This window comes from Phyllobates terribilis, unplaced genomic scaffold, assembly GCF_046119375.1.
Source record: "Phyllobates terribilis strain yellow unplaced genomic scaffold, ASM4611937v1 Scaffold_14__1_contigs__length_39327217, whole genome shotgun sequence".
NCBI lineage: Eukaryota > Metazoa > Chordata > Amphibia > Anura > Dendrobatidae > Phyllobates > Phyllobates terribilis.
In genome coordinates this window covers 20,170,391-20,188,215 of record NW_027362774.1, presented here as the reverse complement: position 1 = coordinate 20,188,215, position 17,825 = coordinate 20,170,391, and the positions used below count along the sequence as shown (strand labels likewise).

The 17,825-nt window shown below is 51.2% G+C and overlaps 1 protein-coding gene across 3 annotated transcripts in view; it reads right to left on the bottom strand.

Moving 5' to 3' along the window:
• Positions 1 to 2,428: 2,428 nt before the first annotated feature.
• The window catches only part of GSE1 (Gse1 coiled-coil protein), a 417,601-nt gene continuing 402,204 nt past the window's right edge, over positions 2,429 to 17,825 (bottom strand). For all 3 annotated transcript variants that reach the window (XM_073659736.1, XM_073659737.1, XM_073659738.1), the window contains 5 exons: positions 17,442 to 17,555; positions 13,690 to 14,112; positions 13,227 to 13,508; positions 12,772 to 12,875; positions 2,429 to 3,414 (listed from right to left, as the gene is read on the bottom strand). In XM_073659736.1, coding sequence (XP_073515837.1) covers positions 3,280 to 3,414; positions 12,772 to 12,875; positions 13,227 to 13,508; positions 13,690 to 14,112; positions 17,442 to 17,555 — 1,058 coding nt within the window. In that variant the 3' untranslated portion in view covers positions 2,429 to 3,279. The remainder of the gene's footprint in view (positions 3,415 to 12,771; positions 12,876 to 13,226; positions 13,509 to 13,689; positions 14,113 to 17,441; positions 17,556 to 17,825) is intronic.

Sequence of the window (17,825 nt, the reverse complement as noted above, 5' to 3'; positions counted from 1 at the left end):
CGTCTATACGCTCTAAGGTTACTATGAGGTCAGTGAGCCTGGCGGTGGATCAGTAAACCAGTGTCTATACGCTCTAAGGTCACTATGAGGTCAGTGAGCCTGGCGGTGGATCAGTAAACCAGCGTCTATACGCTCTAAGGTCACTATGAGGTCAGTGAGCCTGGCGGTGGATCAGTAAACCAGCGTCTATACGCTCTAAGGTTACTATGGGGTCAGTGAGCCTGGCGGTGGATCAGTAAACCAGCGTCTATATGCTCTAAGGTCACTATGAGGTCAGTGAGTCTGGCGGTGGATCAGTAAACCAGCGTCTATATGCTCTAAGGTTACTATGAGGTCAGTGAGCCTGGCGGTGGATCAGTAAACCAGCGTCTATACGCTCTAAGGTTACTATGAGGTCAGTGAGCCTGGCGGTGGATCAGTAAACCAGCGTCTATACGCTCTAAGGTTACTATGAGGTCAACAAGCCTGGCGGTGGATCAGTAAACCAGCGTCTATACGCTCTAAGGTCACTATGAGGTCAGTGAGCCTGGCGGTGGGTCAGTAAACCAGCGTCTATACGCTCTAAGGTTACTATGAGGTCAGTGAGCCTGGCGGTGGATCAGTAAACCAGCGTCTATACGCTCTAAGGTCACTATGAGGTCAGTGAGCCTGGCGGTGGGTCAGTAAACCAGCGTCTATACGCTCTAAGGTTACTATGAGGTCAGCGAGCCTGGCGGTGGATCAGTAAACCAGCGTCTATACGCTCTAAGGTCACTATGAGGTCAGTGAGCCTGGCGGTGGGTCAGTAAACCAGCGTCTATACGCTCTAAGGTCACTATGAGGTCAGTGAGCCTGGCGGTGGGTCAGTAAACCAGCGTCTATACGCTCTAAGGTTACTATGAGGTCAGTGAGCCTGGCGGTGGGTTCCTATGAGGTCAGTGAGCCTGGCGGTGGGTTCCTATGAGGTCAGTGAGCCTGGCGGTGGGTTCCTATGAGGTCAGTGAACCTAGCGGTGGGTTCCTATGAGGTCAGTGAGCCTGGCGGTGGGTTCCTATGAGGTCAGTGAACCTGGCGGTGGGTTCCTATGAGGTCAGTGAGCCTGGCGGTGGGTTCCTATGAGGTCAGTGAACCTGGCGGTGGGTTCCTATGAGGTCAGTGAGCCTGGCGGTGGGTTCCTATGAGGTCAGTGAACCTGGCGGTGGGTTCCTATGAGGTCAGTGAACCTGGCGGTGGGTTCCTATGAGGTCAGTGAACCTGGCGGTGGGTTCCTATGAGGTCAGTGAGCCTGGCGGTGGGTTCCTATGAGGTCAGTGAACCTGGCGGTGGGTTCCTATGAGGTCAGTGAGCCTGGCGGTGGGTTCCTATGAGGTCAGTGAGCCTGGCGGTGGGTTCCTATGAGGTCAGTGAGCCTGGCGGTGGGTTCCTATGAGGTCAGTGAACCTGGCGGTGGGTTCCTATGAGGTCAGTGAACCTGGCGGTGGGTTCCTATGAGGTCAGTGAACCTGGCGGTGGGTTCCTATGAGGTCAGTGAGCCGGACTGGACCCATTAGTTCTGACACTTATTTTCTCATATGATGGAGTCGGTGTTGGCAGCGCGCGGTGCGGATATACGTGTTACGGGCAGCCATGCCCAGTGCTGGGGGAGTCTGACTTGTTGGCTTTGCAGACATCTGACATAAGACCAATCCTAATATGACGTGAGCTGGGACCACGGTCGGATAGTTTGAAGGGTCTCCGAGTCCAGGCGCTCAGTCCATCTTGGTGCAGCCAAACATTTAAGTGCATGTTCCCATCTGCTTGTTGCTGTCAATCAGAGAAGAGAACGGCAGCAATGATGGAAAACAATCAGGGTGGAAGGTGCAGTTAAATGTTTGGCTGTGCCATGGTGCACCACCAGCACCTGTGCTTGGTTTGAACAGTCATTATGTTCTAACTGTCCATTCAAAGGATTAGGAAAAACATGGCTACCCTCTTTCAGACACAATGCAACCCCCTTAACCATGCATTGGTTGATGGTGAAGCTGTGTCCTAATGAAGCCGTGGTCAGGATTGGTGCCGTTTCAGAAAGTAGCCATGTTTTTTTTGTTTTTTTTTAATTCCTGGATCTCCCTTTTAAATGCAACTGCACGCTCCTGTGACCTAAGCGTGCATGTATATTGGAAAGCGGGGTGCAATAACACAGCGCTAGTCTTTGCCTGTAACACCGTCGTATCTCGATTGGCCCACAAGGATCCAATCTGGGCAGTAAATGACTCCATTCAGTGACAGGCGGAACATTCTGTATTTTTACCTTTTTAATTTTGTCTCCCATTAAAAAAAAAATAAATGTCCACGCTATATTCCTGACCAGCAACGGATCACAAACACAAAACTGCAACGAGACGGAGAACAAATGGGGGGGCTTATTATCCCCTCCCCGGACTGAAAAATAAAAATGACGAAGAAGCGATAACTGGCAGGCTTTTCTCTTTATAGCAATAATTAATGTAATAAAAACATACAAAACCCTTATTTTATTATGTACAGTAATGGGTGGGTGAAAGCACCTGCTTATTAAGTCTCGTGTGTTGGGGGAGGGGTGGTAGCAGCTTCGCAATGATACCTCAACCATCCGCAGCTAATCATTAACATAATAAAGGTACCTTCAATCAGACATCCAGGCGTAAGTGCACTCCTGCTGCAAGCCGCAAGCTCCGCAGGGAGAAAGTCAGGGGGAGGAAAAGTCCTTTAAAATCTCAGGAAATTTATAATTCTTTAGATCAATGAAAAGACACAAAGTAAGTATCCTAGCAGAAAAATAATAACATAGGAGACGATTGTGGTGGCGTCAATGGTCAGTAAAGAGCGAGTGAGAAAGAAGAACCCGCAGGTGGCAGCGACAGCACGATGGCAATGACGGAAGGAAGGCACCCACAATGGTACAGGGCTGGCGGCAGGCGGTGTGCCTCAGCACGGGCCGCTCCTCGGAGGCAGGGGCCGCTCCTCAGCAAGGGCCGCACACCAGGACATTGCCGCAGCTTTGCTACAAGTCGGGTCTGGATTTCTTCATTGCCGATCTCCCTTGATCCTTTGAGTCATGCATGGCACATTCATATATATATATATATATATATTTATATTTTTTGTCTTTTATTTTTCTCCCCCATGATGTGCAGGAAGTAACAAAGTGGGTGACTTTCTTTCTTTTTTTTTTTTTTTTCCTCTTTTGTTCCTCCCAGTGAAAAATATTAAATATCAAGATAATAAAATAGATATTTCTATACTGTACGTTCAGAGCTAGTGCAAGAGGGTGAGGGGGTGTCACCTGGGGTGGCCTCTGAAATATCCCCTGGACCATGGCGAGGGGGGCAAAACAAGGCACTTTCTAAAGTGTTCAAGTTCAGCTTGTAACCTCTCCCTCTCCGAGGCCACTTTCTGCTTCTGGCTCATCAGGTCCTGTGTGGAAGAAAGGGAAAAAGCAAAAGTTACAAGGAGCGGAGAAACATCGCATACTGAGAGAGAGAGAGGGGAGAAATCAAAAGCTACAGGGAGCGGAGAGACATCCCATACCGAGAGAGAGAGGGGAGAAAGCCTAAGCTACAGGGAGCGGAGAGACATCCCATACCGAGAGAGACAGGAGAAAGCCTAAGCTACAGGGAGCGGAGACACATCCCATACAGAGAGAGAGAGGACAGAAAGGAAAAGCTACAGGGAGCGGAGACACATCCCATACAGAGAGAGGGGAGAAATTAAAAGCTACAGGGAGCGGAGAGACATCCCATACCGAGAGAGAGAGGGGAGAAAGGAAAAGCTACAGGGAGGGGAGAGACATCCCATACAGAGAGAGGGGAGAAATCAAAAGCTACAGGGAGCGGAGAGACATCCCATACCGAGAGAGAGAGGGGAGAAAGGAAAAGCTACAGGGAGCAGAGAGACATCCCATACCGAGAGAGAGAGGGGAGAAAGCAAAAGCTACAGGGAGCGGAGAGACATCCCATACAGAGAGAGGGGAGAAGGCAAAAGCTACAGGGAGCGGAGAGACATCCCATACCGAGAGAGGGGAGAAATCAAAAGCTACAGGGAGCGGAGAGACATCCCATACCGAGAGAGAGAGAGGGGAGAAAGCAAAAGCTACAGGGAGCAGAGAGACATCCCATACCGAGAGAGAGGAGAAAGCAAAAGCTACAGGGAGCGGAGAGACATCACATACCGAGAGAGGGGAGATAGCAAAAGCTACAGGGAGTGGAGACACATCCCATACCGAGAGAGAGGAGAAAGCAAAAGCTACAGGGAGCGGAGAGACATCCCATACCGAGAGAGGGGAGATAGCAAAAGCTACAGGGAGTGGAGACACATCCCATACCGAGAGAGAGGAGAAAGCAAAAGCTACAGGGAGTGGAGACACATCCCATACCGAGAGAGAGGAGAAAGCAAAAGCTACAGGGAGCGGAGAGACATCCCATACCGAGAGAGAGAGAGGAGAAAGCAAAAGCTACAGGGAGCGGAGACACATCCCATACCGAGAGAGAGAAGGGAGAAAGGAAAAGCTACAGGGAGCGGAGAGACATCCCATACCGAGACAGAGAGGGGAGAAAGCAAAAGCTACAGGGAGCGGAGACACATCCCATACCGAGAGAGAGAGAGGGGAGAAAGCAAAAGCTACAGGGAGCAGACACACATCCCATACCGAGAGAGAGAAGGGAGAAAGGAAAAGCTACAGGGAGCGGAGAGACATCCCATACCGAGACAGAGAGGGGAGAAAGCAAAAGCTACAGGGAGCGGAGACACATCCCATACCGAGAGAGAGAGAGGGGAGAAAGCAAAAGCTACAGGGAGCGGAGAGACATCCCATACCGAGAGAGAGAGGGGAGAAAGCAAAATCTACAGGAAGCGGAGAGACATCCCATACCGAGAGAGAGAGGGGAGAAAGCAAAATCTACAGGGAGCGGAGAGACATCCCATACAGAGAGAGGGGAGAAGGCAAAAGCTACAGGGAGCGGAGAGACATCCTATACAGAGAGAGGGGAGAAAGCAAAATCTACAGGGAGCGGAGAGACATCCCATACAGAGAGAGGGGAGAAGGCAAAAGCTACAGGGAGCGGAGAGACATCCTATACAGAGAGAGGAGAGAAAGCAAAAGCTACAGGGAGCGGAGAGACATCCCATACAGAGAGAGAGAGAGGAGAAAGCAAAAGCTACAGGGAGCGGAGAGACATCCCATACCGAGAGAGAGAGAGGAGAAAGCAAAAGCTACAGGGAGCGGAGACACATCCCATACCGAGAGAGAGAGGAGAAAGCAAAAGCTACAGGGAGCGGAGAGACATCCCATACAGAGAGGGGAGAAAGCAAAAGCTACAGGGAGCGGAGACACATCCCATACCGAGAGAGAGAGGAGAAAGCAAAAGCTACAGGGAGCGGAGAGACATCCCATACCGAGAGAGAGGGGAGAAATCAAAAGCTACAGGGAGCGGAGAGACATCCCATACCGAGAGAGAGAGGAGAAAGCAAAAGCTACAGGGAGCGGAGAGACATCCCATACCGAGAGAGAGAGGAGAAAGCAAAAGCTACAGGGAGCGGAGACATCCCATACCGAGAGAGAGGAGAAAGCAAAAGCTACAGGGAGTGGAGAGACATCCCATACTGAGAGAGGGGAGAAAGCAAAAGCTACAGGGAGCGGAGAGACATCCCATACCGAGAGAGAAGGGAGAAAGCAAAAGCTACAGGGAGCGGAGAGACATCCCATACCGAGAGAGAGAGAGAGGGGAGAAAGCAAAAGCTACAGGGAGCGGAGAGACATCCCATACCGAGCGAGAGAGAGAGGGGAGAAAGCAAAATCTACAGGAAGCGGAGAGACATCCCATACAGAGAGAGGGGAGAAGGCAAAAGCTACAGGGAGCGGAGAGACATCCTATACAGAGAGAGGGGAGAAAGCAAAAGCTACAGGGAGCAGAGAGACATCCCATACAGGGAGCGGAGAGACATCCCATACAGAGAGACAGAGGAGAAAGCAAAAGCTACAGGGAGCGGAGAGACATCCCATAGAGAGAGGGGAGAAAGCAAAAGCTACAGGGAGCGGAGACACATCCCATACCGAGAGAGAGAGGAGAAAGCAAAAGCTACAGGGAGCGGAGACACATCCCATACCGAGAGAGAGAGGAGAAAGCAAAAGCTACAGGGAGCGGAGAGACATCCCATACCGAGAGAGAGGGGAGAAATCAAAAGCTACAGGGAGCGGAGAGACATCCCATACCGAGAGAGAGGAGAAAGCAAAAGCTACAGGGAGCGGAGAGACATCCCATACCGAGAGAGAGAGGAGAAAGCAAAAGCTACAGGGAGAGGAGAGACATCTCATACCGAGAGAGAGAGGGGAGAAAGCAAAAGCTACAGGGAGCGGAGACATCCCATTCCGAGAGAGAGGAGAAAGCAAAAGCTACAGGGAGTGGAGAGACATCCCATACCGAGAGAGAGAGGGGAGAAAGCAAAAGCTACAGGGAGCGGACAAACATCCCTTACCGAGAGAGAAGGGAGAAAGCAAAAGCTACAGGGAGCAGAGAGACATCCCATACCGAGAGAGAGAGAGAGAGAGAGGGGAGAAAGCAAAAGCTACAGGGAGCGGAGAGACATCCCATACCGAGAGAGAGAGAGGGGAGAAAGCTAAATCTACAGGGAGCGGAGAGACATCCCATACAGAGAGAGGGGAGAAGGCAAAAGCTACAGGGAGAGGAGAGACATCCTATACAGAGAGAGGGGAGAAAGCAAAAGCTACAGGGAGCAGAGAGACATCCCATACAGGGAGCGGAGAGACATCCCTTACCGAGAGAGAAGGGAGAAAGCAAAAGCTACAGGGAGCGGAGAGACATCCCATACCGAGAGAGGGGAGAAAGCAAAAGCTACAGGGAGCGGAGAGACATCCCATACAGAGAGAGGGGAGAAGGCAAAAGCTACAGGGAGCAGAGAGACATCCCATATTGAGAGAGAGAGGGGAGAAAGGAAAAGCTACAGTGGGCGGAGAGACATCCCTTACCGAGAGAGGGGAGAAGGCAAAAGCTACAGGGAGCAGAGAGACATCCCATATTGAGAGAGAGAGGGGAGAAAGGAAAAGCTACAGTGGGCGGAGAGACATCCCATACAGAGAGAGGGGAGAAGGTAAAAGCTACAGGGAGCGGAGAGACATCCCATACAGGGAGCGGAGATACATCCCTTACCGAGAGAGAAGGGAGAAAGCAAAAGATACAGGGAGCGGAGATACATCCCTTACCGAGAGAGAAGGGAGAAAGCAAAAGCTACAGGGAGCGGCGATACATCCCATACCGAGAGAGGGGAGAAAGCAAAATCTACAGGGAGCGGAGAGACATCCCATACAGAGAGAGGGGAGACATCCCATACAGAGATCGGGGAGAAAGCTACAGGGAGCGGAGAGACATCCCATACAGAGAGCGGGGAGAAAGCAAAAGCTACAGGGAGCTGAGATACATCCCATACCGAGAGAGAGAGGGGAGAAAGGAAAAGCTACAGGGAGCGGAGAGACATCCCTTACCGAGAGAGAAGGGAGAAAGCAAAAGCTACAGGGAGCGGAGAGACATCCCATACCGAGAGAGGGGAGAAATCAAAAGCTACAGGGAGCGGAGAGACATCCCTTACCGAGAGAGAAGGGAGAAAGCAAAAGCTACAGGGTGCGGAGAGACATCCCATACACAGAGAGGGGAGACATCCCATACAGAGAGAGGGGAGAAAGCTACAGGGAGCGGAGAGACATCCCATACCGAGAGAGGGGAGAAAGCAAAATCTACAGGTAGCGGAGAGACATCCCATACCGAGAGAGACAGAAGAAAGCAAAAGCTACAGGGTGCGGAGAGACATCCCATACAGAGAGAGGGGAGACATCCCATACAGAGATCGGGGAGAAAGCTACAGGGAGCAGAGAGACATCCCTTACCGAGAGAGAGGGGAGAAAGGAAAAGCTACAGGGAGCGGAGAGACATCCCTTACCGAGAGAGAAGGGAGAAAGCAAAAGCTACAGGGAGCGGAGAGACATCCCTTACTGAGAGAGAGAGGAGAAAGCAAAAGCTACAGGGAGCGGAGAGACATCCCATACCGAGAGAGAGAGGAGAAAGCAAAAGCTACAGGGAGCGGAGAGACATCCCATACCGAGAGAGAGAGGAGAAAGCAAAAGCTACAGGGAGCGGAGAGACATCCCATACCGAGAGAGAGAGGAGAAAGCAAAAGCTACAGGGAGCGGAGAGACATCCCATACCGAGAGAGAGAGGAGAAAGCAAAAGCTACAGGGAGTGGAGAGACATCACATACCGAGAGAGAGAGGGGAGAAGGCAAAAGCTACAGGGAGCGGAGACACATCCCATACCGAGAGAGACAGGAGAAAGCAAAAGCTACAGGGTGCGAAGAGACATCCCATACCGAGAGAGGGGAGAAAGCAAAATCTACAGGGAGCGGAGAGACATCCCATACCGAGAGAGAGAGGGGAGAAAACAAAAGTTACAGGGAGCGGAGAGACATCCCATACCGAGAGAGAGAGGAGAAAGCAAAAGCTACAGGGAGCGGAGAGACATCTCATACCGAGAGAGAGAGGGGAGAAAGCAAAAGCTACAGGGAGCGGAGACATCCCATTCCGAGAGAGAGAGGGGAGAAAGGAAAAGCTACAGGGAGTGGAGAGACATCCCTTACTGAGAGAGAGAGGAGAAAGCAAAAGCTACAGGGAGCGGAGAGACATCCCATACCGAGAGAGAGAGGAGAAAGCAAAAGCTACAGGGAGCGGAGAGACATCCCTTACTGAGAGAGAGAGGAGAAAGCAAAAGCTACAGGGAGCGGAGAGACATCCCATACCGAGAGAGAGAGGAGAAAGCAAAAGCTACAGGGAGCGGAGAGACATCCCATACCGAGAGAGAGAGGGGAGAAAACAAAAGCTACAGGGAGCGGAGAGACATCCCATACCGAGAGAGAGAGGAGAAAGCAAAAGCTACAGGGAGCGGAGAGACATCTCATACCGAGAGAGAGAGGGGAGAAAGCAAAAGCTACAGGGAGCGGAGACATCCCATTCCGAGAGAGAGGAGAAAGCAAAAGCTACAGGGAACGGAGAGACATCCCATACCGAGAGAGAGAGAGAGGGGAGAAAGCAAAAGCTACAGGGAGCGGAGAGACATCCCATACCGAGAGAGAGAGAGGGGAGAAAGCTAAATCTACAGGGAGCGGAGAGACATCCCATACAGAGAGAGGGGAGAAGGCAAAAGCTACAGGGAGCGGAGAGACATCCTATACAGAGAGAGGGGAGAAAGCAAAAGCTACAGGGAGCAGAGAGACATCCCATACAGGGAGCGGAGAGACATCCCTTACCGAGAGAGAAGGGAGAAAGCAAAAGCTACAGGGAGCGGAGAGACATCCCATACCGAGAGAGGGGAGAAAGCAAAAGCTACAGGGAGCGGAGAGACATCCCATACAGAGAGAGGGGAGACGGCAAAAGCTACAGGGAGCAGAGAGACATCCCATATTGAGAGAGAGAGGGGAGAAAGGAAAAGCTACAGTGGGCGGAGAGACATCCCTTACCGAGAGAGAAGGGAGAAAACAAAAGCTACAGGGAGCGGCGATACATCCCATACCGAGAGAGGGGAGAAAGCAAAATCTACAGGGAGCGGAGAGACATCCCATACAGAGAGAGGGGAGACATCCCATACAGAGATCGGGGAGAAAGCTACAGGGAGCGGAGAGACATCCCATACAGAGAGCGGGGAGAAAGCAAAAGCTACAGGGAGCGGAGAGACATCCCATACCGAGAGAGAGAGGAGAAAACAAAAGCTACAGGGTGCGGAGAGACATCCCATACACAGAGAGGGGAGACATCCCATACAGAGAGAGGGGAGAAAGCTACAGGGAGCTGAGATACATCCCATACCGAGAGAGAGAGGGGAGAAAGGAAAAGCTACAGGGAGCGGAGAGACACCCCTTACCGAGAGAGAAGGAAGAAAGCAAAAGCTACAGGGAGCGGAGAGACATCCCATACCGAGAGAGGGGAGAAATCAAAAGCTACAGGGAGCGGAGAGACATCCCTTACCGAGAGAGAAGGGAGAAAGCAAAAGCTACAGGGTGCGGAGAGACATCCCATACACAGAGAGGGGAGACATCCCATACAGAGAGAGGGGAGAAAGCTACAGGGAGCGGAGAGACATCCCATACCGAGAGAGAGAGGAGAAAGCAAAAGCTACAGGGTGCGGATAGACATCCCATACCGAGAGAGACAGAAGAAAGCAAAAGCTACAGGGTGCGGAGAGACATCCCATACAGAGAGAGGGGAGACATCCCATACAGAGATCGGGGAGAAAGCTACAGGGAGCAGAGAGACATCCCTTACCGAGAGAGAGGGGAGAAAGGAAAAGCTACAGGGAGCGGAGAGACATCCCTTACCGAGAGAGAAGGGAGAAAGCAAAAGCTACAGGGAGCAGAGAGACATCCCATACCGAGAGAGAGAGGGGAGAAAGGAAAAGCTACAGGGAGCGGAGAGACATCCCTTACTGAGAGAGAGAGGAGAAAGCAAAAGCTACAGGGAGCGGAGAGACATCCCATACCGAGAGAGAGAGGAGAAAGCAAAAGCTACAGGGAGCGGAGAGACATCCCATACCGAGAGAGACAGGAGAAAGCAAAAGCTACAGGGAGCGGAGAGACATCACATACCGAGAGAGAGAGAGGGGAGAAGGCAAAAGCTACAGGGAGCGGAGACACATCCCATACCGAGAGAGACAGGAGAAAGCAAAAGCTACAGGGTGCGAAGAGACATCCCATACCGAGAGAGGGGAGAAAGCAAAATCTACAGGGAGCGGAGAGACATCCCATACCGAGAGAGAGAGGGGAGAAAACAAAAGCTACAGGGTGCGGAGAGACATCCCATACAGAGAGAGGGGAGACATCCCATACAGAGATCCGGGAGAAAGCTACAGGGAGCGGAGACACATCCCATACAGAGAGCGGGGAGAAAGCAAAAAGCTACAGGGAGCGGAGAGACATCCCATACCGAGAGAGAGAGGGGAGAAAGCAAAAGCTACAGGGAGCGGAGACACATCCCATACCGAGAGAGGGGAGAAAGCAAAATCTACAGGGAGCGGAGAGACATCCCATACCGAGAGAGAGAGGAGAAAGCAAAATCTACAGGGAGCGGAGAGACATCCCATACCGAGAGAGAGAGGAGAAAGCAAAAGCTACAGGGTGCGGAGAGACATCCCATACAGAGAGACGGGAGACATCCCATACAGAGATCCGGGAGAAAGCTACAGGGAGCGGAGACACATCCCCTACAGAGAGCGGGGAGAAAGCAAAAGCTACAGGGAGCGGAGAGACATCCCATACCGAGAGAGAGAGGAGAAAACAAAAGCTACAGGGAGCAGAGAGACATCCCATACCGAGAGAGAGAGGAGAAAGCAAAAGCTACAGGGAGCGGAGAGACATCACATACCGAGAGAGAGGGGAGAAGGCAAAAGCTACAGGGAGCGGAGACATCCCATACCGAGAGAGACAGGAGAAAGCAAAAGCTACAGGGTGCAAAGAGACATCCCATACCAAGAGAGGGGAGAAAGCAAAATCTACAGGGAGCGGAGACACATCCCATACCGAGAGAGACAGGAGAAAGCAAAAGCTACAGGGAGCGGAGAGACATCCCATACAGAGAGAGGGGAGAAAGCAAAATCTACAGGGAGTGGAGAGACATCCCATACCGAGAGAGAGAGGAGAAAGCAAAAGCTACAGGGTGCGGAGAGACATCCCATACAGAGAGAGGGGAGACATCCCATACAGAGATCGGGGAGAAAGCTACAGGGAGCGGGGAGACATCCCATACAGAGATCGGGGAGAAAGCAAAAGCTACAGGGAGCGGAGAGACATCCCATACCGAGAGAGACAGGAGAAAGCAAAAGCTATATGGAGCGGAGAGACATCCCATACCGAGAGAGACAGGAGAAAGCAAAAGCTACAGGGAGCGGAGACACATCCCATACCGAGAGAGACAGGAGAAAGCAAAAGCTACATGGAGCGGAGAGACATCCCATACCGAGAGAGACAGGAGAAAGCAAAAGCTACAGGGTGCGAAGAGACATCCCATACAGAGAGAGGAGAGAAAGCTACAGGGAGTGGAGAGACATCCCATTCAGAGAGCGGGGAGAAAGGAAAAGCTACAGGGAGCAGAGAGACATCCCATACCGAGAGAGAGAGGGGAGAAAGCAAAAGCTACAGGGAGCGGAGACACATCCCATACCGAGAGAGAGAGGGGAGAAAGCAAAAGCTACAGGGAGCGGAGACACATCCCATACCGAGAGAGAGAGGGGAGAAAACAAAAGCTACAGGGAGCAGAGAGACATCCCATACAGAGAGAGGGGAGAAAGCAAAAGCTACAGGGAGCAGAGAGACATCCCATACAGAGAGAGGGGAGAAAGCAAAAGCTACAGGGAGCAGAGAGACATCCCATACCGAGAGAGACATCCCATACAGAGAGAGGGGAGAAGGCTAGAGGGAGCGGAGAGACATCCCATACCAAGGGAGAAGGCTACAGTAAGTGAAGAGACCTCATTAGTGCCGGCTGTAGGAACCTGTTGGGGATAGGCTCAGCTCTGGTAACTTCTGCCCCTGGGGGTGATTGGGGCCATCAGTACATGTCAGCTCCTGGCCCTGCTCATCCCATTATATGACCGCCTCTTTACAGCTCCCATGTGGGGGGGCAACAGCCGTCTCGGTCGGATTTCCTCCCTTATTACACATGTATTTGCCCTTTGGTGGTCCCCGCAGCCTCCGCCGTGTGCAGGTGACGGCGTGGTGACTTACCGCCATGCGGTGCGATATCTGCTCGGCCGTCACACTCAGGTTATAGTGCTGGGCTTCTAGTCGCTTGCACTGTGTCTCCAAAACTTGGCGTTCAAGGTTTTGTTCTGTAAAGTAATGACAGTAAATGAGACCCCTGAAGATAAAGGGAAGTCCCCCCGGTCCCCCACAGTCCTATCTGTCACTGAGAAGCATGGCATCATTAGGGGCTCTGAGCAGAGACCTCCAGAAGGCCAGTACACCGCGTCCCACCGGGCCTGTGTGATCTCTGCGCTAATGATGGCCAGATGATAACGAGCTGCACCGGAGACATAATTAGGACCCGTGTGAGCTGGAGTTGCCTTGGCAACTTCATGTCCAGCGTGACGGCGCGGGTCACCAGCCCTTGACTATGCCTGGGAGCCCACCATAATTTAATGATGCAATCCGCTTTTCGCCCCCGCTGTGACTCTGCCCACCTTCTATGTGTTCTTGGTAAGCTTCAAATATTGCCTCGATTCCCTGCCATTTGGGTCGTGGTGTGTCATCCACTTCATCTTCTTCCTCCTCCTCATCTTCATCAGACGTCTCTTCCCCTGAGGTTACGGCAGGATGCGGTGTCCCCCGCGGCTGCCCCGGGCCCTGCTGACCGTTTTGGTGTGGGGCCGGGGGGCGGCTGGACTTCTGCAGCTCCGGAATGTTATAATGGACGGAGGCATCGGGTTTGTGGTTCTGCTCGGCGCAGTTTATGGCAGATGCTCCTAGGGAGGGGGGACAAGACACTGTTTACACCCCCAACAATCCCTATCGCAGGATCCAGAACTAATAGACTAGTCCATAGACAATCTGCTCCGATACGTGCACACTATACCAAGCAGCCACGTCTATATGCCCTGAAGTTTCTCATCTACCCAGGTGGGGGCAGTATGGCCACCGTCTTACCTTTGTGCTTCTGTAGAGCCTTCTGCGTGGACTGTAAAACAGATTCGTGGAACTGATGAGCAAACTCCTCGGCTATGAAGGGCTCCCAGGACTTGCTCCTGCCATTCACGCTCTGACACGGCTGCACGGGATTCTCTTTGGCTGGATGCCCTCGGACGAAGTTTAGGATGCTAGGGCTCTTCTTCGGCGGAGCCGCTGCCTCGTTCTGCCTGACTTTTTCTGTGCTTACAACATTGGCCGAAGGAGCGGATGCCGGACCCGGCAGGGGGGTCGCCCTCTCCAGTTTTGGTGGCTCTTGACGAATAAGTTCTGGAGGCTTCACGGCTTCTGGGGCAGTGACGGCGGAGGAGGTGGAGGGCACGGGAGGCGAGAGATCCGGCTGTGGCAGGGGCTGAACCACAGCCTGATTTTCAGAGGGTACAGCTGAAAATAAAGGAGAAAGCACAGATCAGTAAGGATTGGTGGGGGGGGGGGGTTAAGTCACTTTGAATTATTACATTACATTACATATGTTCCAAAACCTCTTCATGAAATGCTCATGTGTATAGTGCAAAGACCATAGTAGGCCGGCAGGTCCAGACATGAAGTGCATGCGCGGGTGCAGGCGGTTAAAGCAATTGCACGCGCAATATAGCGGCACGCTGCAAACTGCATGTGTGGAACTCTCAGCCCCAAAAACTTGCTAAAAAAATTAAAGTCTTTGATCTTGGAAGACAGAAAAAGACAAACATGAGAACTTTCATATGGAGGCGCGTTCATTTTTGTAATTTTACAGTAGTGATCAAAATAATAGCCGTCTGTTCAAAAACATGAGTTAAGCACAGAATCTTTCTCCTAGTCTTTATTTCCAGCATTGGGAACATTTCTCGCTGTTTTCTAATTCACAACATGAAGAGAAATGTAGATAATTTGTAACTACTTTACAGAAAATAACAAAAAATGACCATTGTTCTGTTCTACAATATAGCAGTGTCTGCATTTGTCTTTACAAACTCACAATATGTCTCTTGTTTGAGGATTTAGCGTTCCTGTGAATCACTATCCTGATATTTACTTATATATCCACAGTTTTTTAGAGCTGCTTCACATCTATGTTGCATAGAGTCAACCAACTTCTGGCCCCTGTCATCTGTTATTCCAGCCCAGGATGATTTCACTACATCCCACAGTTTTTTGGCATTTGTTGGTTTTGCCCCACAAACGGCATTTTTGATGTCGCCACACAAGTGTCTTATCGGATTAAGGTCCGGGGATTGGGCTGGCCAGTCCAGAACCTCAATTTTGCTGGACTGGAATCAAGATTTTGCTCATTTACTGGTGTGTTTAGGGTCGTGGTCTTGGTGAAACACCCATTTCAGGGGCATCTCCTCTTCAGCGTAAGGCAACATGACCTCTTCAAGTATTTTAATATCTGCAGACTGGTCCATGATCCCTGGTATGCGGTAAATAGGTCCGGCACCATAGTAAGAGAAACGTGCCCGTATCACAATGCTGGCACCACCATGCTTCACTGTCTGTAGGGTGTATTGTGGCTGAATTTAGAGTTTGGGGGTCGTCTGATGAACTGTCTGCCGCCCTTGGACCCAAAAAGAACAATTTTACTTTCATCAGTCCACAACATGTTTCCCCATTTCTCTCTAGGCCAGTTGATGTGTTCTTTGGCAAATTGTATCCGCTTCAGTACATGTCTTTTTTTTTTTTTTTTTTTTAACAGTGGGACTTTGCGGGGACTTCTTGCTCAGAGATTAGCTACACACAGGTGTCTTCTAACTGTCACAGGACTCACAGGTAACTTGAGACTGTGATCATCCTGGAGCTGATCGTTGACTGAGCCTTTGCCATTCTGGCTATTATTGTAGCGCCATTTATTCCATGGCGCTTTACATGTGAAAAAGGGGGTATACATAGCAAAAACAATTACAGGAATCTTGAACAAAATCGCAACTGCAAACTGGTAGAGAAGGTAAGAGGACCCTGCCCGCGAGAGCTCACAGTCTACAAGGGATGGGTGAGGATACAGTAGGTGAGGGTAGATCTGGTCGTGCAGCGGTATGGTGGAGCGAGGACCCTGCCCGCGAGGGCTCACAGTCTACAAGGGATGGGTGAGGATACAGTATGGGAGGGTAGGGCTGGTCGTGCAGCGGTATGGTGGAGCGAGGACCCTGCCCGCGAGGGCTCACAGTCTACAAGGGATGGGTGAGGATACAGTAGGTGAGGGTAGAGCTGGTCGTGCAGCGGTATGGTGGAGAGAGGACCCTGCCCGCGAGGGCTCACAGTCTACAAGGGATGGGTGAGGATACAGTAGGTGAGGGTAGGGCTGGTCATGCAGCGGTATGGTGGAGCGAGGGTTACTGCCGGTTGTAGGCTTGTCGGAAGAGGTGGGTCTTCAGGTTCCTTTTGAAGGTTTCCACGGTAGGCGAGAGTCCGATACGTTGGGGTAGAGAGTTCCAGAGTAGGGGGAAGCACGGGAGAAATCTTGTATGCGATTGTGGGAGGAGGAGATAAGAGGGGAGTAGAGAAGGAGATCTTGTGAGGATCGGAGGCTGCGTGCAGGTATGTAGCGGGAGACTAGGTCACAGATGTATGGAGGAGACAGGTTGTGAATGGCTTTGTATGTCATGGTTAGGGGTGAACTGGAGTCTCTGGGCAATGGGGAGCCAGTGAAGGGATTGACAGAGGGGAGAGGCCGGGGAATAGCGGGGGGACAGGTGGATTAGTCGAGCAGCAGAGTTTAGGATAGATTGGAGGGTGCGAGAGTGTTAGAGGGGAGGCCACAGAGCAGGAGGTTGCAGTAGTCGAGGCGGGAGATGATGAGGGCGTGCACTAGTGTTTTTGCAGATTCATGGTTGAGGAATGTGCGGATCAGGGAGATATATTCGAGTTGGAGGAAGTGTAAAGGGCTTGGATATATGGTTTGAAGGAGAGATCAGAGTCCAGGGTTACCCCGAGGCAGCGAGCTTGAGGGACTGGGGAGAGTGGGCAGCCATTTAATTTGATTTATAGGTCAGATGGGGGAAAGATGATGAATTCAGTTTTATCCATGTTAAGTTTTAGAAATCTATCAGAGAAGAAGGATGAGATGGCGGACAGACATTGTGGGATTCTAGTTAGTAGGGAGGTGATATCTATTCTTCCATCCATTCCAATGATAGTCTTCCGTTTTCTTCCACGTCTCTCTGGTTTTTCTTTCCATTGTAAAGCATTGGAGATCATTTTAGCTGAACAACAGATCATTGTCTGCACTTCTTTATAAGTTTTACCCTCTCCAATCAACTTTATAATCACAGTACGCTGTTCTACTGAACAACGTCTGGAAGGACCCATATTTCTCAGGCTTTCAAGGAGAAATGCATGTACAACATGTGCAGGCTTCACCCTTAAATAAGGGCCAACACCCGTTTCTTCACAGAATGATTGACCTCACTGATTGACCTCCTCACTGATATTATATTGAACACCCCCCGTACGATTAATTATTCAGATACACAGAGTCAGAAACCTGCAGATCATGAATGCGGAGTCTGGGGGTTTTCTTACAATCTACTGCACCAGCTGGGAAATTGTTTGACATATGGGAATATAATTTACACCAAAAAGAGTGATATTGGACTGCTGGTGTTTTGAACACTACTGTACATGAGGCGGTGAAAGCTTAGGATGACATGGGGTCTGGTGTATACGAGTACTGCTCCTGTCGGTGGCTCCATGGCAGTCCGCCGCCCTCGCTGTCACTGCCTTTCCTTACGTCTTACCTGTGGGTGGAGGAGAGCTGCCCCGACATGAAGCCAGCGGGGGATTCTTCGCCGCCTCAGGCGCTGGATTCTTCTGTTTCATTGCTTCCAGCATTTCAACCAGCTTCTCCTTGTCTGCCAAAATGAAGACAGAGGGGATTTAGTCATGGGCGGATTACAACATCTCTCCTCTGCGCCCTCGATGTACGAAGAACATGAAGTCTCAGACTCCTGTCAACTGCGGCTCAGGGAATTACGAGACCCCCAGCAAAGCCACAGGTTGTATCTGTCAGCAACGAAGCACAAGATAAAGCTAAGAATATACTCTACGTGTAACGGGGGCACCTTGCTGAAAGGCATTTAATGATTTACTCCCTTCACCTGTCACACTGAAATGGAGACAAG